The following is a 21,389-nucleotide window of genomic DNA, read 5'->3' on the forward strand; positions in this document are numbered from 1 at the left end:
TGTAAGCCTTCAAGAAGTACTTTGGCCAACTTTCAAATATGCAGCACAGAGCTGGAGAGAGCTTTAATGAGCTCAGCACGTGCTTTGCATGCCACCTGGGTTCTATCCCTGGCACTTTGTGGTCTCTCAGAACTGTAGGAGGTGAAGGGCAGTTTCTGAATGTAGAGCTGGGAGTAGTTCTTGCACACCACCAAGTATGGCCATAAACAAAAATCCAACAAATGTGCAGGTGTTGTACATTATATCCCTATCCCTTTTTTATAATTGAATTTGCTTTATTCCTTTTTTTTTTTTTTGATTTTTGGGCCACACCCGGTGACGCTCAGGGGTTACTCCTGGCTATGCGCTCAGAAGTCGCTCCTGGCTTGGGGGACCATATGGGATGCCGGGGGATCGAACCACGGTCCGTCCAAGGCTAGCGCAGACAAGGGAGGCACCTTACCTCTAGCGCCACTGCCTGGCCCCGCTTTATTCCTTTTTTATCCATTTCCCCCCTTCAATCCTCCTGACAATCACAAATGTATTCTCTGAATCTCTGAGCCTGTTTTTATTTTATTTTATTTTATTTTATTTGGTTTTTGGGTCACACCTGGCTTCGCTCAGAAGTACTCAGAAGTTGCTCCTGGCAGACATAGGGGACCATATGGGATGCTGGGATTCGAACCACCGTCCATTCTGAATCTACTGCTTTTCAAGGCAAATGTCCTACTGCTATGCTCTCTCTCTGGCCCATTTTTATTTATTTATTTTTTTTTTGTTTTTTTGGGCCACACCCTGTGACGCTCAGGGGTTACTCCTGGCTATGCACTCAGAAGTTGCTCCTGGCTTCTTGGGGGACCATATGGGACGCCGGGGGATCGAACCGCGGTCCGTCCTAGGCTAGCGCAGGCAAGGCAGACACCTTACCTCCAGCGCCACCGTCCGGCCCCAACCATTTTTATTTTTTTAATAATATCTTTATTTAGGGGCTGTAGTGGTGGCGCAAGCAGTAAGGTGTCTTACCTTGCATGTGCTAGCCTAGGACGGACCATGCTTCAATCTCCCAGTATCCCATATGGTCCCCCAAGCCAGGAGTAAGCCCTGAGTGTTATCGGGTGTGGCTCAAAAACAAAACAACAACAACAAAAAAGTTAAAAGAAATCTTTATTTAAGCACCATGATAATAGACATGATTGAGTTGGATTTCAGTCATAAAAATAACACCCCCCTTCACCAGTGCAACATTCCCACCACCAATGCCCCCATCTCACTCCTCCCCCACCCCTTGCCATTATTTGATACAGGCATTCTCCTTCTCTCACTCATTGATATTGTTGTGATTGTTGCTAGTGTAATTATTTTTCTAACTGCACTCATCACTCTTTGTGGTGAGCTTCATATCATGAGCCGGGCCTTCCAGCCCTCATCTCTTGTCTCTGGGCATTATTACAATAATGTCTTATTTTTCTTAAAACCCATAGATGAGTGAGACTATTCTGTGTCTGTTTCTCTCTCTCTGACGTATTTCGCTCAGCATAATAGTCTCTATGCACATCCATGTGTAGAAAAATTTCATGACTTCATTTCTCCTGACATCTACATAATATTCCATTGTGTATATGTACCACAGTAGTTTCTTTAGCCACTCATCTGTTCAGGGCATCTGGTTGTTTCTAGAGTCTGGCTATTGTAAATTGCACTGCAGTGAATATAGGTGTGAGGAAGGCATTTTTGTATTATGTTTTTTGTGTTCCTGGGGTGTATCCCTAGGAGTGGTATAGCTGGTTCATATGGAAACTCAATTTTCAGTTGTTTTTTGTTTTTGTTTTTTTTTGTTTTTTTTTGTTTTGTTTTGTTTTGTTTTTTTGGTTTTTGGGCCACACCCAGCGGTACTCAGGGGTTACTCCTGGCTGTCTGCTCAGAAATAGCTCCTGGCAGGCACTGGGGACCATATGGGACACCGGGCTTTGAACCAACCACCTTTGGTCCTGGATCGGCTGCTTGCAAGGCAAACGCCCTGTGCTATCTCTCTGGGCCTGTTTTTTTGTTTTTTGGGCCACACTCGGCGGTGCTCAGGGGTTACTCCTGGCTGTCTGCTCAAAAATAGCTCCTGGCAGGCACGGGGGACCATATGGGACACCAGGATTCGAACCAACCACCTTTGGTCCTGGATAGGCTGCTTGCAAGGCAAACACCGCTGTGCTATCTCTCCGGGCCCCAATTTTCAGTTTTTAAGGAATTGTCATGTTGTTTTCCATAAAGACTGGAGTAGATGGCATTCCCACCAGCAGTTAATGAGAGTTCATTTCTCTCCACATCCCTGCCAGCACTGATTGTTCTTGTTCTTTGTGATGTGTGCCAGTCTCTGGCATGAGATGGTATGGTACCTCATTGTTGTTTTGATTTGCATTTCCTGATGATTAGTGATGTGGAGCACGTTTTCATTTGCCTTTTGGCCATTTGTATTTCTTCTTTTAGAAAGTGTTCGTTTCTTCCCATTTTTGATGGGGTTAGATGCTTTATTTCTTGTTTATTTTTTTAATTTTTTTTTGGGGGGGGGGCTTACTCAGTGACACTCCTGACTCTGAACTCAGAAATTGCTCCTGGCTTGGAGGACCATATGGGACACTGGGGATAGAACCAAGGTCTGTCCTGGATCAGCCACATGCAAGGCAAATGCCCTACTGCTGCACTATCAATCCGGCCCTGCTTTTTTCTTGTTGAGTTCTGTCAGTGCCTTATATATTTTCGATATTAGCCCCTTATCTGATGGGTATTGGGTTAATAGTTTCTCCCATTCATTCTGTGGGTGGCTTTTATATCCTAGGCACTATTTCCTTTGAGGTGCAGAAGCTTCTCAGCTTAATATAATCCCATCTGTTTATTTCCACTTCCACTTGTTTGGAGAGTGATGTTTCCTCCTTGAAGATGCCTTTAGTCTCAATGTCATGGAGTGTTTTACTTACGTGTTGTTCTATATGCCTTATGGTTTCAGGTCTGATATCAAATCCATTTGGATTTGACCTTTAAGCATGGTGTTAAATGGAGGTCTGAGTTTGCTTTTTTGCATGTGGCTAACTAGTTGTCCCAACACCGTTTGTTGAAGAGGCTTTCCTTGATCCATTTTGAATTTATTGCACCCCTTTATCAAATATTAATTGATTGTATGTCTGGGGAACATTCTCTGAATACTCAAGTATATTCCACTGATCTGAGGATCTGTCTTTATACCAATACCATGTAGTTTTAATGACTATTGCTTTTTAATACACTTTAAAGTTGGGGAAAGTAATGCCTCCCATATTTTTTCCCCAAGGGTTGCTCTAGCTATTCGTGGGTATTCATTGTTCCAAATGAATTTCAGGAGTGTTTGATCCACTTCTTTGAAGAATGTCATGGGTATCCTTAGAGGGACTGCATTAAATCTGTATAATGCTTTGGGGAGTATTGCATTTTAATGTGTTAATCTGGGAAGTATTGCCATTTTATTGATATTAATTCTCCCAATCCATGAGCAGGGTATATGTCTCCATTTCCTTGTGTCCTCATTTATTTCTTTAAGCAGGTTTTGTAGTTCTCTTTGTGTTGGTCCTTCACTTCTTTAGTTAAGTTGACTCCAAGGTATTTGAGTTTGTGTGACACTATCACATGATCGTATCAATAGATGCAGAGAAAGCATTTGATAAGATCCAATATCCATTCTTGATAAAAACTCTTATCAAGATGGGAATGGAAGGAACTTTTCTCAGTGTAGTCAAGGCCATCTACCACAAGCCAGTGGCAAATACTCTCAATGGAGGTAAACTAAAAGCCTTTCCTCTAAAATCTGGTACAAGACAATGCTGCCCTCTCTCACCACTCCTATTCATCATAATACTGGAAGTGCTGGAAGTTCTTGCCAAAGGGATTAGGCAAGGAAAAGATATCAAGGGCATCCAGATAGGAAAGGAAGAAGTCAAGCTCTCACTGTTTGCAGATGACATGATACTATATTTATAAAATCCTAAAGACTCTACCAAAAAGCTTCTAGAAACAATAATTCATATAGCAAAGTGACAGCTACAAAATCAACACCCCAAAATAAGTGACCTTCTTATATACCAATAATGATAGAGAACAAATGGATATTAAAAAAAAAAACCCATTCACATTAGTGTCACACAAACAAATACTATGAGCCTGTTTTTAAAAGTTTTCTATTTTTCAGATTCTTTTTTTTTTTTTTTTTTTTTTTTTTTTTTGGTTTTTGGGCCACACCCGGTGATGCTCAGGGGTTACTCCTGGCTATGCTCTCAGAAGTCGCTCCTGGCTTGGGGGACCATATGGGACGCCGGGGGATCGAACCTCGGTCTGTCCTAGGCTAGCGCAGGCAAGGCAGGCACCTTACCTCCAGCGCCACCGCCCGGCCCGATTTTTCAGATTCTTTTTTTTTTTTTTTTTGGTTTTTTTTGGGTCACACCCGGCAGTGCTCAGGGGTTATTCCTGGCTCCAGGCTCAGAAATTGCTCCTGGCAGGCACGGGGGACCATATGGGACGCCGGGATTCGAACCGATGACCTCCTGCATGAAAGGCAAACGCTTTACCTCCATGCTATCTCTCCGGCCCCGATTTTTCAGATTCTTATATGAGAGATCACACAATATTTATCTTTGACCTATTTTACTTAGCATAATGTGCTCAGAGTCCATACTTTGCTTCAAATGACAAGATTTTGTTGTTGTTGTTGTTGTTGTTGTTGTTGTTGTTGTTGTTGCTATTTGGGCCTTCCCCAGCTGTGCTCAGGGATTACTCTTGGCTTGGAAATCAGGAATCATTCCTGCAGGTTTGGGTTCCATATGGTATGCCAGGGATTGAATCTAGCTCAGCCACTTGTTTGCAAGGCAAATGCCCTACCTGGTAAGGTTTATTTACTTTTGTTTGGGGGACCACACGTAGCGGTACTCAGGAATTGCTCCTGTCTCTGTGCTCAGAATCACTTCTGGCAGACTCAGGAAATGATATGGGATTCCAGGGATTGAACCAGGATCAGCCACATGCAAGGCAAGTACCCTAACCTCTATGGTATCACTGTGGCCCCAGGCAAGATTTGTTTTTGTTTTTGTTTTTGTTTTTGGGCCACACCCGTTGACGCTCAGGGGTTACTCCTGGCTATGCGCTCAGAAGTTGCTCTTGGCTTGGGGGACCATATGGGTCGCCGGGGGATCGAACTGTGGTCTGTCCAAGGCTAGCGCAGGCAAGGCAGGCACCTTACCTCTTGCGCCACCGCCCGGCCCAAGATTTGTTTAATGGCAGAATAATATTCCTCTATATGTGTCACTACAACTTCTTTATTCATTTATCTATTGAGAGACACAGGATGATTATTTTTTGTCCTAAATATTGTAAATCTGTAGTTTGCAATAGCCTGCCAGATCAGTGTTGGTTCACAAGTGTTAAAAGATTGAACTCAATGGTTCACTACAGTGTTCATTAATGGCCAGTCCATAAGCCAGGAATGATCAATAGATGTGAAAAGGTAAATAATATTACAGTGACCATGAAGACACGTGAATATATCTTTTTTAAGTTAATATTTTCATTTTCTTTAGCTGCCCAGAAATATAATTACTGGGTCATAGGGAGACCTGTTTAATTTTTTGAGGAATTGCTATAATGTTGACACCATTTTACTTCTTAAAAACGGTATCACTTCCCTGCTCACATTCTTTCTTAAAATCCTACAGCCAGATGAGAGCCATAGTATATCAGTGTTGTTCTTGCACACAACACTATTAGATGAAGAAAATTTTTTGGTTTTGTTTTTGTTTTTTGGGTCACAGACGGTGGTGCTCAGGGATTAATTCTTTTTTTTTTTTCTTTTAATACAAAATCTTTATTTAAGCACCATGATTAGAAGCATGATTGTATTGGGGTTTAGTCATAAACGGAACACTTCCTTTCACCAGTGTAACATTCCTACCACCAATGCCCCCCCCCCCCAATCTTAGGGGTTATTCCTGGCTCTGTGCTCAGAAATTGCTCCTGGCAGGCACAGTGGACCAGATGGGATGCCGGGATTTGGACCACCGTCTGTCCTGGATTAGCTGCATGCAAGGCAAACGCCCTACTGCTGTACTGTCTCTCTGGCCCCTAGATGAAGAAAATTTTTATCCTGATCATAAGACAGATTCTTGCCTCTGGTCATGTGTAATGATATTTTATTTTAGTATTCACAATAATGGATTAGGTTTGGGGGATTTATTTTGTTTTCGTTTTGCAAAAAAAAAAAAAAAAAAAAAAAGGTCAGTGTAACTTTCTTCAGTTATTTGTTGTGGTGATTTTTTTTCCCTATAGCATTGACTCTTTTTATGTCTTTTTTTTTTTTTTTTTTTTTTTTTTTTGGTTTTTGGCAGTGCTCAGGGGTTACTCCTGGCTCCATGCTCAGAAATTGCTCCTGGCAGGCTCAGGGGACCATATGGGATGCTCGGATTCGAACCGATGACCTTCTGCATGAAAGGCAAACGCCTTACCTCCATGCTATCTCTCTGGCCCCTCTTTTTATGTCTTTTAAATAAAATCAATAATTCATTTTATTTTTCCTCTTCCCTTTGTGGTAGTGTTGCTATGAGCAGGGTTGTGTCTTGGTTGTGATGCTTGCTTTGGGTTGATCACTTGAATTACAGTGCTCACACATATTGACTGTGCCAGAGATTTCACTGTTTGTTGTTTTGTATATGTGGGTGGCACCAGAGACTGACTTTTAATGTCACTCTTGCAAGACAGGTGGTTTAAAAGCCATTGAGGGGCAGAGTGAGTAGGGCACTTATGCATGGCTAACCTTGAGTTAATCCCTGGTAGCTCTGATGGTCTCCTGAGCCCACCATGAGTGATCCTTGAGTACAGAGCTGGAAATAAACTGCCAGTATGGTTCTGCAAAACAAACTAGATAAAAACCACTTAGCCATCTACCAGACCCCTCCTTTGGTTTATTTAGAGTCAAGATTGATGCTTACATTTAACTATTTTTAATTCATAATAATTTCCTTTTTAATATAGCTTTATTTAATCACCATATTTACAGACATGTTTGTAGTTGAGCTTCAGTCATAAAAAGTATACCCCTCTTCACTAGAGCAACCTTCCGCCATCAGTACCCCCCATCTCCCTCTCTCCCATCCCCTGCCTGCATTTAATACAGGCATTCTATTTCTCTCACTCACTACCCTTGTCGTCGTAGTTGTTGGTATAGTTATTTTTCTAACTGCACTTGCCAATCTTTTTGGTAAGCTTCATAACATAGGCTGGTTCTTTCAAACCTTTTATATTGTTTCTGGGTATTATCGCAATACTTTTCTTTTTCTTTTTTCTTTCTCCTCCTCCTCCTCCTCCTCCTCCTCCTCCTCCTCCTCCTCCTTCTCCTCCTCCTTCTCCTCCTCCTTCTCCTCCTCCTCCTTCTCTTCCTCCTCCTCCTCCTCTTCTTCTTCTTCTCCTTCTCCTTCTCCTCCTTCTCCTTCTCCTCCTTCTCCTCCTTTTTCTCCTTCTCCTTCTCCTTCTCCTCCTCCTCCTCCTCCTCCTCCTCTTTCTCCTCCTCCTCCTCCTACTCCACCTCCTCTTTCTCCTCCTTCTCCTACTCCACCTCCTCTTTCTCCTCCTTCTCCTACTCCTCTTCGTCCTTCTCCTCCTCCTCCTTCTCCTCCTCCTCCTCCTCCTCCTCCTCCTCCTCCTCCTTCTTCTTCTTCTTCTTCTTCTTCTTCTTCTTCTTCTTCTTCTTCTTCTTCTTCTTCTTCTTCTTCTTCTTCTTCTTCTCCTCCTCCTCCTCCTCCTCCTCCTCTTTTTCCTCCTCTTCTTCCTCCCCCCTCCTCCTCCCCTCCTCTTTCCTTCCTTGTCCTCCCCCCTTCCTCCTCCCCTTACCTTCCCCCTCCTCCCCTCCCCCTCCTCTCCCCCTCCTCCTCCTCCTGTCCTCCTCTTCCACTCTTCCTCTTCCCCTCCCTTCTCCCCCTCCTCCTCCCCCTCCTCCTCCCCCTCCTCCTCCTTCTTTTTTTAGTTTTTAGGCCACTCCCGTTGATGCTCCGGGGTTACTCCTGGCTATACACTCAGAAATCGCTCCTGGCTCAGGGGACCATATGGGACGCCAGGGATCTAATTCAGGTCCTTTCTGGGTCAGCCACGTGCAAGGCAAATGTCCTACTGCTATGCTATCGCTCTAGTATTTTTCTTAAATCCCACAGATGAGTGAGACTATTCTGTGTCTGTCTCTCTCCCTCTAACTTATTTCACTCAGCATAATAGTTTCCATGTTCATCCATATATAGGAAAATTTCATGACTTCATTTTTCCTGACAGCTTCATAGTAGTATTCTATTAAGTATATGTACAACAGTTCATATACAGTTTATATACAGTTTAGCCACTCATCTATTGTTGGGCATCTGGGTTGTTTCCAGATTTTGGCTATTGTAAATAGAGCTGCAATGAATGTAGGCATGCAGAAGGCATTTTTGTATTGTGTTTTCTTTTCTTTTTTTCTCTCTTTTTTTTTTTTTGTTTTTGGGTCACACCCGGCAGTGCTCAAGGGCTACTCCTGGCGCTACATTCAGAAATTGCTTTTGGCAGGCTCGGAGGACCATATGGGATGCTGGGATTCGAACCACTGTCCTTCTGCATGCAAGGCAAATGCTTAACCTCCATGCTATCTCTCTGGCCCCTGTATTGTGTTTTCTTAGCAATTGTTTTATTACTAAGTTTTTAGATTTGGAAAATAAGTCCGTGTTCTCATGACTAAGTTCAGTGAAATTTTCGAAATATATTTCCACTTGACTTTTTAATTTATTTAGGTTTGTGATCCATGCCCTAAGGTGCTCCTCAGAACTTACCTCTGGCTCTGAGATCAGGTATCACTCCTGGTGGGGCTCAGGGGATCATATGGGATACCAAGGATTGAATCCCTAGCTGGATACAAGGCTAGAGCTCTACCCTCTCTCCTGTCCTTCCAGCTCTCCACCCTACTTTCGAAATCCTTATCATGTGCTGGTGTAGGGAGGCAACTAACCAGCCCAGCTTTATAATAAATTGCCTTGAGCACTATTCTCTCTACTCCCTCTACCTGTACCTCAAGCATTTCAGGTAATTGTTAATTTCAAAATTTAGATCAAGTTAGAATTTACGATAACATGATTAAGGTGGTTCTGGTACACAAGAAAAACTTGTCTTGGATTCTTTACAATGTTAAGAGTGGTGTGTCGTGCTCGCTTCGGCAGCACATATACTAAAATTGGAACGATATAGAGAAGATTAGCATGGCCCCTGCACAAGGATGACACGCAAATTTGTGAAGTGTTCCATATTTTTAAAGAGAAAAAAAAAAGAGTGGTGTTTCATTCACCCATTCCTTAAATATTTATTTTTGATTGCTTTGTCTAGGACCACATGCTGAGATTCTTAGTGTACTCCTAGAATGTTGGTTGGGAGTTTGCTCATGTAAGTGCTTGAGGGAAAGACTAGGGAAATAGGAGAGAATTGGGGCAAGAGATGTTCATGTAGTGCTGGAACTGTGCCTTTTTTTGAAATATTCCAATTAGTCCTTTGGGTTGTCTCCACCCCCTGCCTTTCTTTTGGTTCCCGTAGGAATGCTAGTGTTCACCGTGTTACATCTGTTTGTACTGGGTGGCCATGTGGTGTAGGTACCAGAGATCAAACCTGAGATTCTATACATGCCAGACTGGTACTCCAACTTTTGTGTTCTTTTAAATGTATTAATTTCTTACCTTCTTTCTATTTTTTTGGCAAGTAGGAGAGCGTAAAACCTCTTTTTTTTTTTTTTTTTTTTTTTGCTATTTATCTTCTAAATAAGCTGCTTAAGTTAATTTCTTTTAAGGTGTGTTACAATTACAAATTTTTTCTAAAGGGATCAAAGCTGTAGGGTGCTTGCCTTGCATGAGATGAGGACTATCTGGGTTCAGTCCTTGTCACCCCATATGGTCCACTAAACCCTGCCAAGAGTGATCCCTGATAACAACCAAAGTAAGCCCTGAGCACTGCCAGGTGTATTAAAATTTTTTTCTAAAATATGGTATTCTTGAACTATTGGCGTTGTGATAAAAATTTTCAAAATCTAAGCATATGTAGTTCTTAAAACTTTTTTCAAAATGGCTTACTTTAAAATAGTCTGCAATTTTGCATTCTCTTGGAGATGGAAAAAGCTGTTTTTGTCATATTATTGAAACATTCTCTTGACAATTCCCTTGAATGCCTGCCTTTTCCCTTGTTTTACGATTTATTAAAAAAATTTTTTTGTTCGGGCCGGGCGGTGGCGCTAAAGGTAAGGTGCCTGCCTTGCCTGCGTTAGCCTTGGACAGACCGCGGTTCGATCCCCCGGTGTCCCATATGGTCCCCCAAGCCAGGAGCAACTTCTGAGCACATAGCCAGGAGTAACCCCTGAGCGTTACTGGGTGTGGCCCAAAAACCAAAAAAAAAAAAAAAGTTTTTTTTTTGTTAAAATAATGTTGCATTACAACATATGTTTGCAATCATCATTATAAGTCAACATCTATTTATATAAACAAGATTGCTTTTTCCTTAAAGTCTAGAATATAAATTTTACCCATAGAAACCTTTTCTTCTCTTTGTATTGAGATGATGTAGTTTATAATAAATAATACCCATATTATTAATTCATACTTGTAATGCTGCTTCCCCACCCCCTCCAATGGGGAGCCATGACTCTCCATCACTGTGCATTGGGATCTTCTTTAAAACTGAAGCGTTCAGGGGCCAGAGCAATAGCACAGCTGTAGGGTGTTTGCCTTGCACACATCCAACCCCAGACAGACCCCAGTTCGGTTCCTGGCATCCCATATGGTCTACTGAGCCTGCCAGGAGTGATTTCTGAACGCAGAGCCAGGAATAATCCTTGAGTGCCACCAGGTATGAACCCACTTCTCCCCAATAAACAAAAAAACAAAACCAATGATATTTGACCCTCAGGTATTATTAGTCTTTAGTGCTTGGTCACAAGTTATGGTGCTGAAGGTCAGGGAACAGCCCATGTAGTCTTGGTGAACAGATTCAAGGGCTTACACATGCTGGACATGTGCCCTACCATTTGAGCCATATCCCTCCACCCCAATTTGAAATATTGCTGCTGTCATTTTAGACTTAGCATATTTAAAGCTGGATTTATGATTCCAGAATCAGTGCTTCCTTTGCTGTAGGGCCTTTTCCCAAGTAACACAGACATTGCCTACTAGGATTCCCTGCATCCCTTTCTGAGGTTGTAACTGCTCTCTTTACTTGGTGGTACTCTCTATTCTGGAGTTGCTCATGTCTTCTGAGTTCCTCACTCAAGGATGAACTCTCTCCTTGACTTCACTGCACACTGCTGAGGTAACCAGATTGTGTCATTGTTGCTGACTCCTCTTTGGTTTACTCCTTCATCTTTTGGGTTTGTCTTTTTTTTTTTTTTTTTTTTTTTTTTGGTTTTTGGGCCACACCCTGTGACGCTCAGGGGTTACTCCTGGCTATGCACTCAGAAGTTGCTCCTGGCTTCTTGGGGGACCATATGGGACACCGGGGGATCGAACCGCGGTCCGTCCTAGGCTAGCGCAGGCAAGGCAGGCACCTTACCTCCAGCGCCACCGCCCGGCCCCTTGGGTTTGTCTTTAGCAGATTCTTTTCCCCTTTACTTCCTGCTTTTCCCTTATTTCTATAATCTTCTCCTATTTTCAACATTTTATTGAAGACTCTGTGATTTGCAATACTGTAAATGATAGGGTTTTATATGTATAGCATTCCAGCACCTCACCCTCCACCACAGTCTCTGATTGTTACCACTGTCAACATTGTCCCCAGATAGTACTCTTTTTAAAATGTCCCTCTTTCCTGATACAACTGCTGATAGCTCCTTGTTAGCTAGTTGGGAAAAAGCCTTTGTTTAAAGGAATACTAGTTTGGGCTGTAGCCAGGGAGAAGTCTCAAAGGATTAGGGCACATGTTGTGCATGAGAGATCTTCTTTGGTTCCCTGACACTGCATGGCTCCTTTGAGTATTTTTTGGTTTGCCCCCAAATACGGGGGGGGGGGGGGTGCATGAGAATGGAGGGGGGAAGAGGCAGAGACAGGAGAGGGAGAGAATTTCTTCACTAACCTCCTTCCCATACCACTGACCTCTTACAACTTTCCTCCATGACCAGGTTGTTCAAAATGATGTTGCATCACATTTTTTTCTTTTTTTTTCCACTCCCTCTCTGTTTTTGAGAGCCATCAAATTCTGTGACTACAGCTCCTTATTAACTTTATTTTCTTCCTTTTCTCTTAGAGGACACCTCTCATTCTTTTTTTTGGGGGGGGGGGGGCGGGGGGGGGTTGTGTCCTGGCTCTGTGCTCAGAAGTTGCTCCTGGCAGGCTCGGGGGACCATATGGGATACCGGGATTTGAACCGAGATCCATCCTGTATTGGCCACCTACAAGGCAAAACGCCTTACCACTGTATTATCGCTCCGGCCATGACACCTCTCATTCCTCTTATTCTTTTTGTTTTTGTTTTTGGGTCATACCCGGCAGCACTCAGGGGTTACTCCTAGCTCTACGCTCAGAAATCACTCTTGGCAGGCTCAGGGGACCATATGGGATGCCAGGATTCTAACCACCATCCTTCTGCATGCAAGGCAAACACCCTACCTCCATGCTATCCCTTCCGCCCCGACACCTCTCATTCTTAACCTAACTTTGATGGAAATCGTACTCTTGGTTTGGGTTGGGGAAAAGGAGGGAGAGAAGGGTAGAAAAGGCCAGAAAACATGTATGACAGAGGGCTGGAGCAATAGTACAACAGGTAAGGCGCTTGCCTTGTTTGTACACAGGTAGCCAGGGTTTGATCCCCAGCACCCCATATGGTTATGTAAGCCTATTGGGGATAGAAGAGCCTTGAGTACTGCTAGTGTGGCCTCCAAACAAAACGAATTTCTTATAAGATAGTGAAAAAGTGAGAAGCATTTTGTTTTTAGTAAACCTGTAGCAATTGGATGTGGAGGCATTTGCTGAAAAGTGGAAGAGTGGTATAGTTCAAGGGCAGTGACTAGCAGAAAATAAACTTTTCCTAAAGGAAATTTAAGTTTCATTCTCATCCCATTTGTAAATATGTAAACATATTTCTATGTTTGTTTTGAATGGATCTGGTGGGATACATAAGAGCCCTTTTCAAATTAGGATGGGGCATAGTAATCTTCCATGGGAAGAAGAGTTGTGGATTTTTTGTTTGCTTGCTTGCTTGCTTGCTTGCTTTGTTTTGGGTGTTGAGTACCTGGCTTAATCCTGGCTCTGGCAAGATTGAGAGGGAGGACATATGCCATGTCAAGGATTGAACCTGGGCCACCTCTATGCAAGGCAAGTTCTGTACCCATTTAATGTGTATCTTGTCTAGAAATAGTAGTGGTTTACAAGTGTAAGGACTTTGGCTGTCTCTTAAATTGTAGCTATAACTCTATCCCCTTGCTGAGCAAGGTAGGCAGAAAGTGCAAGACTGATCTTAAGGCAGAAAGAACAGAGTATGCTAAGTAGTTTCTGTTTTGCAACCTGAGTTGTACATCTGAGCATTCCTTCTGTGAAGTGTTTTTCATACTCTCCTAGTTCATTCTCTGTATTCTAGTTTACACATGGAAGTACTGAACTCAGCTTTCTTCTTGTTTGTATTATAATCAGTCCCTTTTTAGAATATACCCAGATCAATGTCTTTTGTAAAGGAAATTTCTGTTTGTTTTTTGGACCATACCTGGCAATGCTTGGGGTTGACTCATGACTTTACATTCAGCGATTACTTCTGAAGAGTTTTGGGATACCTTATGGGTTGCCACATATCAAACCTGGGCTGGCCACATGCAAGACAAGTGCTCTACCCATTGTACTATCTCTCCAGCCCTGTAAAGGAAATATTTATCTCTTTCTCATTTTGGATCATTTGCCAAATTATAATAAATCATCTTTTCATTAAAAGTTTTTTTGGGTGGGAGGGAGGGATATTAGCTTTCAAACTGTTAAGTAAATGGTGTTCCTTTTATAAAATCTTATCAGAATTTTTATTCTTCATCTTTATAGAAAATGTGCCAGAGGAACTACGAGAACCATTTTACACAGATCAGTATGACCAAGAGCACATCAAACCACCTGTTGTTAACTTGCTTCTGTCGGCTGAACTCTACTGTCGTGCTGGCAGTCTCATTCTCAAGAGTGATGCAGCAAAACCCCTCCTAGGCCATGATGCTGTAATCCAGGCTCTCGCACAGAAGGGTCTTTATGTCACTGACCAGGAAAAATTGGTAACGGAACGAGATCTCCACAAGAAACCCATACAGATGGTAAGTACTGATGCAAGAGTAGTGCACACTTTTGGGGGGGGGGGGATCAGGGGTGGTTTGAGTTTTTAGGCCACACCTGGTAGTGTATAGTGTTCATGGGCTACTCTGGCTCTGTGCTCAGAGGTTACTCAGCAGGTGTGCTCAGCAGATCTTGTTGTATAGTGTTGGAGATGTAACTGGGGTCAGTTACATACAGGTCCAAGTACTATACTATACCATCTCTTCAGTTTCTGAAACACATACTTTGGAGTGTGAATTGTATTATAAAACAGGGAAATAGGTTTTGAAACTGGATTTCCTTCAACTACACTATGAAAAACAGTCTTATTGACTTCCATTTCCAGATTCAGAAAATTTTTCACAAATTATTTTGGAAATTTCTGGTGCCATTCTGGTACTGAAGGTAATTAATTACATCATTTCCAACTACTTTTTTTTCTTTTGGTTTTTGGGTCACATCAGCAGTGCTCAGGGGTTACTGCTGGCTTTACGCTCAGAAATCGCTCCTGGCAGGCTTAGGGGAATCATATGGGATGCCGGGATTCGAACTACTGTCCTTCTGCATGCAAGGCAAATGCCTTACCTCCATGCTATCTCTCGGCCCATTCCCAACTACTTTAAAATGGTTTTTATTCAGGTGCTTGTTTGTTTTTTCACTCATACATGCAAGATAAGTGCTGTATTGTTGAGCTACTTTTCTGACCCAATTTTTATTTAATTTAAAAGATTATTTTTTTCCATCACAGAGACTAGATAGATGAGTATGGATTCTTGATTTTATTCCCCCCTCTCATTTTTCCCCCTGATTTTAGGACCACATCTAGTGGTGCTCAGAAGCTATTCCTGGCTCTATTCAAGGAGGTCACTCCTGATGTCTACTTGGGACCATATCAAGCCCAGGTGTTCTGCATGCAAAACATTGGCCTATTGAGCTATCTCTCTGTCCTCTTGAAAATTTTAAAAATTCATTTTGTATGTTTACTACTGGGAATTAAACTTAGATGTCCTACTCCTGGACTGCATCCCAGAGTGTGGGGGTTTTACTTGTATGTGGTAAAAGTGTGAGAGTTATTTTTGTTTGTTTATTTAAAACTTGAATGCCCTGTTAATTTTGCATATCAGATATTTTTGTTTCTTTCATTAACATATTGTTTTGAAAACACACAGAAAGAGTTCTAATATTGGGGCTGTAGAGATAGTGTAGCAAGTAGATGCTTGTATTACATATGGTCCCCTAAATGCCCCTAAGAGCGAACGCTGAGCACAAAGCCTTGTATAAGCCCTGAAAATACTATGTGTGGGCCAAAAACTGGAGGAAAAAAAAGAAAGAAAAAGAAACTGTAAGCAGGCCTGGAACACACATGTTATAACTCTTAAGATAGTCTCCAAAGACAAACCTAGAATGTTCAAGTATGTTGCCTTGCAGTTTTCAGTTGCTCAGTAACATCAAAAATAATATGGAGGAGAGCCCAGAGAGATAGCACAGCGGCGTTTGCCTTGCAAGCAGCCGATCCTGGACCTAAGCTGGTTGGTTCGAATCCCGGTTTCCCATATGGTCCCCTGTGCCTGCCAGGGGCTACTTCTGAGCAGACAGCCAGGAGTAACCCCTGAGCACCGCCGGGTGTGGCCTCAAAACAAACAACAACAACAACAACAAAAATAATAATAATTATAATATGGAGGGGGACTAAGTGATAGTACAGCAGGTAGTGCATTTGCCTTACATCCCATATGGTTCCCTAAGCCTGCCAGGAGCTATTTCTGAGTGCAGAACCTGGAGTAACCCGAGTGTTTCAGATATAGCCCCCAAACCACCATCACCACCCCCACTACCACCACCATCATCAGATAAAGGGGAAAGTAGGTTTTTTTTTCTTCCCGTTTTTCGGGCCATACCTGTTTGATGCTCAGGGGTTACTCCTGGCTAAGCGCTCAGAAATTGCCCCTGGCTTGCGGGGACCATATGGGACGCTGGGGGATCGAACTGTGGTCCTTTCCTTGGCTAGCGCTTGCAAAGCAGACACCTTACCTCTAGCGCCACCTCGCCAGCCCCGGAAAAGTAGATTTTTATATTGATGAAATCATACTCTTATAGGAGACTAGTCTTTGTAGGTACAAGAATCTGACTTGTATATATTTAGATTGAAGCTATGAGACCTATGGACAAAAATTAGTAGTGAATGAAGTGATAATCTGCTTTATGTTATTTTTGTCTTTAAAATCATCTTTTTTGGGGGGAGGAGTCCTCATAAGCAGTTAATCGGGGGTAGGCCGTAATCAAGCTAAATTACCTACCTACTATACAATTTCTGGCTCCACCCTTTTTTATGAATTAAGATTTATTTAGATAAATGTAAGGAGAGTTGGAGTAGAGTGGGGAGAGAGAAGTGTACATGCAGGCAACTGAATACTTTCCTGTGTTTTCATTTATGATAGTTTTATGCATTTAGCTGACCACTGGCCTTTACTTGAATGATGTCAAACTTAAAATTAAGTGTGGAAGATGACTGAAAAAGAACTAATTTAGGGGCCGGAGAGATAGCATAGCAGTAGCGTATTTGCCTTATACGCAGCCAATCCAGCATGGACAGTGGTTCGAATCCCAGCATCCCATATGGTCCCCCTGCCTGCCAGGAGCACTTTCTGAGCGCACAGCCAGGAGTAACCCCTGAGCCAGGTGTGACCCAAAAACAAAAACAAAAAAAGAACTAATTTAAATGAGATTAGCAATCTATATATAAGTGTAACTAGTAGACATTAGGAATATATGAGTTGGATAATATGATTTCTGCTAGGAAGGGTCAGGAAAGATGTGGCAGAGAATGTTTACAGAATAAATATGAGATATTAAAAATGTTATAGTTATTCTTGAAGAGGGTTCTTTATGCATAGTGCTGAGTCTTGGTTTTCTTGTTTGTTTGATTTATTTTTGGGGTGGGGATCACACCCAGCAGTGCTCAGGGCTTACTCTTGGTTCTTTGCTTAGGGATCTCTCCAGGCAGGCTTGTGGCTCCACCATATAGGGTACAGGGAATCAAACCCAGGCCACCTCTTTACAAGGAAAGTGTCCTACCTGCTGAACTCCCCTGGATCTTGGTTTCCGAGATTAGAAAACTAAATAGGATTTTGTTTATAGATACTATTTTATATATACCACAGTTTTAATTCGCTTTGTTTTTGATATTTTCTATTCAGGTGATTTATATTCTATTTATTTATTTTGGTTTTGGGGCCACACCTGGTGACACTCAGGGGTTACTACTGGCTATACACTCAAATCGCTCCTGGTTTAGGGCACCATATGGGACACCGGGGATCAAACCCAGGTCTGTCCTGGGTCGGCCACATGCAAGGCAAATGCCCTACTGCTGTCCTATCACTCCGGCCCCTGATTTATATTCTTTTTAATTGATGGAACAGTGATAGGGTTGAGAATACGATCATGTTAAAGGAATAGTTTGATTCAAATTAACTTATATATTTCAAGTTAGTGTTAAGTACGTGGGCACATAAATATGAAATAAAACAAATGGGAATTACAGTATGAAGAAACTGAAACTGTTGAGGATTTGTGCATATTATTACAGGATGATGGAATATATTTTCATACCTTTTTGTTTTATTTCCTGCTTACATTAAAATATTTCAGAACATTAAATATTTTATGAATGAAGGGGCCAGAGAGATAGCATGGAGGTAGGGCGTTTGCCTTGCATGCAGGACGGTGGTTTGAATCCTGGCATACCATATGGTCCCCTGAGCACTGCCTGGTGTGACCCCCCCCCCAAAAAAAATCATTTGGGGGGCCAGAGAGATAGCATGGAGGTAGGGCATTTGCCTTGCATGCAGAAGGACGGTGGTTCGAATCCTGGCATCTCATGCCCCCATCCCCCCCAGCCTGCCAGGAGCGCTGCTGGATGTGGCCCAAAAACAAACACATTTTATGAATGGATACTATCGGTGTAGTGTAAGTTACTGTAGCTTATTTTATCTTCATAATTTATTGTTACTTGTTAGACTGGCTGCTCTTTTTTTACTCTGGTTTTTCTTTTTTGCTCTTCATTTACTCTGTCAAGCTACAGTCTCACTAAATTTGTTAAAACAACCTTTGTGAAAAGTCATTGGCTCTGTTCTACTTAGGAAAAAACTGAGGCTTTGAAAGTATGTTTTAGATCATGTTTAAGATCACAGCAGGTCTTGAAAGCAGAACTCTGGCCATCTCTCTCTCTGCCTTAAACCAGGCTTTAATCCCCTGTTCATATGAAATTTTTGTTTTCTGTGTCTGCTTAGACTATAGGAATGTAATAAGAAATAGAAATAATTGGAAGTGACAGTGGAATGATAGAAGGATTGGGGTAAGTGGTAGGCTTCTTCCCATCTGCCTGATGATTGGTAATGATGTCTTGGTGATGTAATTTGCCTGGGCTTTTTTTTATTTTTTAAGTAATTTTGGTGTTCTCTTCCTGTGTTGAAATGTATATTGTTTTCATGAAGCATGGGAGTAGCTAGTTGGGTTGGATGATTGCTCAGAGTGGATGAAGCTAAGTTGTAATTGATTTTTTTTTTTTTTGAGTGAATGTGTTTCTTTTGGGAGGAATATTGAGGGGAATTGGGCCAAATCTGGCAATGCTCAATAATAATCACTCCTGACTCTGATCAGGGTACTAATTGTCATGCTGGGGATCAAACTGGGGTCAACCAAGTGCAAAGTAAATGCCTTAACCCTCTTTCACCTCTGGATGTGTTTTTCATTTCTATAAAATTATGTGAGAGAATTCCACAGACATTTTTTCTGTATACATGGAAAGTGTTTAAACAGAGGCTTATCTCAGGATTATGTATTGTCTTTTCTTTTTTTTTTTTTTCTCTACTTTTCTCACCAACACACTGATCCCATTTGGCAGCTGCTCTTATGAATTTTTATGGCTTCACCATCTGTTGGAATGCAGTGTAATTTTGTAGAAGATTAAAATAAAATCTTTACCAACTTAAGATGAAAAACTTTATAGAAAATGATTTTATGTGAAGGGGGGGTGCTCTTTACATGACTGTAATCATACAACTATAATCATGTTTGTAATCACGGTGTTTAAATAAAAAAAAAAAAAAAAAAAAAAAAAAAAAAAAAACTTTCTATAATTAAAACTAGGGACCCTAACTTGCCCACTATGGTAGCAAAGGTCCAGACCCCACAAGATATCTATCTATTCCCAGCACCAGTCTAAGAGTACTTTCTAGATTTTAGATTGGGATGACATCAGTACAGCCCACTCTCTGGTTGACATAGGATATAGGACCAGGGACAATAGATAAGTGAAAGAACTCAGAGATGCCAACAGAAGGTCCAAAAAGCATTCCAAGGGAATCCTCAATGACATCAGAACTCTGTGATCTGCCTAAAGAATTTGTTAGGACAACTATCATTAAAAAATTCAAGCTGAAACTCAATAAACTTGAAGAGAGCCTGATGAAAAAATAAAATAAATTGTCCGAATAAAAGTAAAGAAACTTAAAAATACAGCAGTAAGCCACAGAAAAATACATATGAGACTAAAAAGAGATTGGTAGACTGGAAGATATACTAAGCTACTCCATCCTTCCTTTTTCCCTTTCTTTTCTTAAACTGAGATTTATAGTCTTTAAGGATCCCATTTTTTGCTTGTTTAAATTTTTGCCCCCTTTTTCTTCTCTTTTCTTTTCTTTTTCTTACCCTCAAACAGAAACACATAACTTGAACCATCTTGTTCTGCCTCACAAATTAAGGGGAAATAATGGAGGGCATCAAGACCAAACAGTCATATAAACATTGAATAGAAATAAAAAACGATCAGACTTGAACACCAAATCCAAAGCCAACTGCAACAGAAACAATACCCAATCTACAACAGGCTAGACACAGAAGGGGTCACTTGTACTAGCAGCCCCTGAGGCAAAGGAGGGGCGTCATGGGATGCATCTGGGAACAGGGATAGAGGGAGGACAATATTGGTGGTGGGAATGCCCTTGACTTAATGTCACTATGTACCTGACATACTACTGTGAATGAGTTGTAATTCACTTTGGTCAAAATAAAAATTATTAATATAAAAAAAATAAAAAAAAAAAAAAAAGAAAATGATTTTATGGGGCCGGAGAGATAGTACAGCAGTAAGGCGTTTGCCTTAGACGCAGAAGGACGGTGGTTCGAATCCTGCATTCTATATGGTCCCCCGAGTCTGCCAGGAGCGATCTGAGCGTAAAGCCAGGAGTGACCCCTGAGCGCTGCCAGGAGTGACCCAAAAACAAAAAAAGAAAATGATTTTATAAATGTAAAATTATAAATGTTGAAGATGTAATAATTTTTAGTCTCCCTTTTGTAATGATGCCTCGAAAGTCAATGAACAGCTTATCTTTGAAAAATATCTTAAGTTCTCATAGCTATTCTTTTTTTATGCATGCATGTGGATCTTGATTTGCTGTTGTCCATTCACTAGAAACCTAAGTTTGGATTCCATTATTTCTAGGTAGTAAGGTAGTGTATTATGTACACCTCAGTGTTTTTTGTCTTCGTCTTAATTTTTGGTCATACATGGAATTATTCCTGGCTATGTACTTGGGAATCGTTCCTGGACAGGTGAAATACTGTGGATTGAGCCTGGATTAACCACGTGATGGGCAAGCACCCTACGCCCTATCACTGCGCCATTGCTCTGGCCCTACAGCCTCAGTTTTAATTTACATTGTCTTTAATATCTCTGTCCATGTGTATTATAGTCAATTATTATTTATTTGTAATAATTTATTTAGAATGTCATGATTGATGCTTATTTTACCAAATGATCTCAAAATACTTTCTTTTTTTTGTTTTTTGTTTGTTCGTTTGTTTGGTTTTTAGTTTTTCGGGCCACACCCGTTTGGTGCTCAGGGGTTACTCCTGGCTAGATGCTCAGAAATTGCCCCTGGCTTGTGGGGACCATATGGGATGCCAGGGGATCGACTGTGGTCCTTCCTTGGCTAGCGCTTGCAAGGCAGACACCTTACCTCTAGTGCCACCTCACCGGCTCCTCAAAATATTTTCATGTTTATAATAAAGTGTAGTAAGTCA

The 21,389-nt window shown here is 41.6% G+C and overlaps 2 protein-coding genes and 1 non-coding gene across 4 annotated transcripts in view; 2 read left to right on the forward strand and 1 right to left on the reverse strand.

The window, feature by feature from the left end:
* The window catches only part of DDX59 (DEAD-box helicase 59), a 205,875-nt gene that overhangs the window by 124,331 nt on the left and 60,155 nt on the right, over positions 1–21,389 (reverse strand). The gene's annotated exons all lie outside the window — the stretch shown is intronic.
* CAMSAP2 (calmodulin regulated spectrin associated protein family member 2) overlaps positions 1–21,389 on the forward strand; it is a 90,133-nt gene that overhangs the window by 21,225 nt on the left and 47,519 nt on the right. For both annotated transcript variants that reach the window (XM_049770584.1, XM_049770585.1), the window contains exon 2: positions 14,046–14,305. In XM_049770584.1, coding sequence (XP_049626541.1) covers positions 14,046–14,305 — 260 coding nt within the window. The remainder of the gene's footprint in view (positions 1–14,045; positions 14,306–21,389) is intronic.
* On the forward strand, positions 9,200–9,306 carry LOC126005531 (U6 spliceosomal RNA). Its single transcript, XR_007494582.1, has one exon. It is a non-coding gene; the product is annotated as a U6 spliceosomal RNA (small nuclear RNA).

The sequence above is a fragment of the Suncus etruscus genome, chromosome 3, assembly GCF_024139225.1.
Source record: "Suncus etruscus isolate mSunEtr1 chromosome 3, mSunEtr1.pri.cur, whole genome shotgun sequence".
NCBI lineage: Eukaryota > Metazoa > Chordata > Mammalia > Eulipotyphla > Soricidae > Suncus > Suncus etruscus.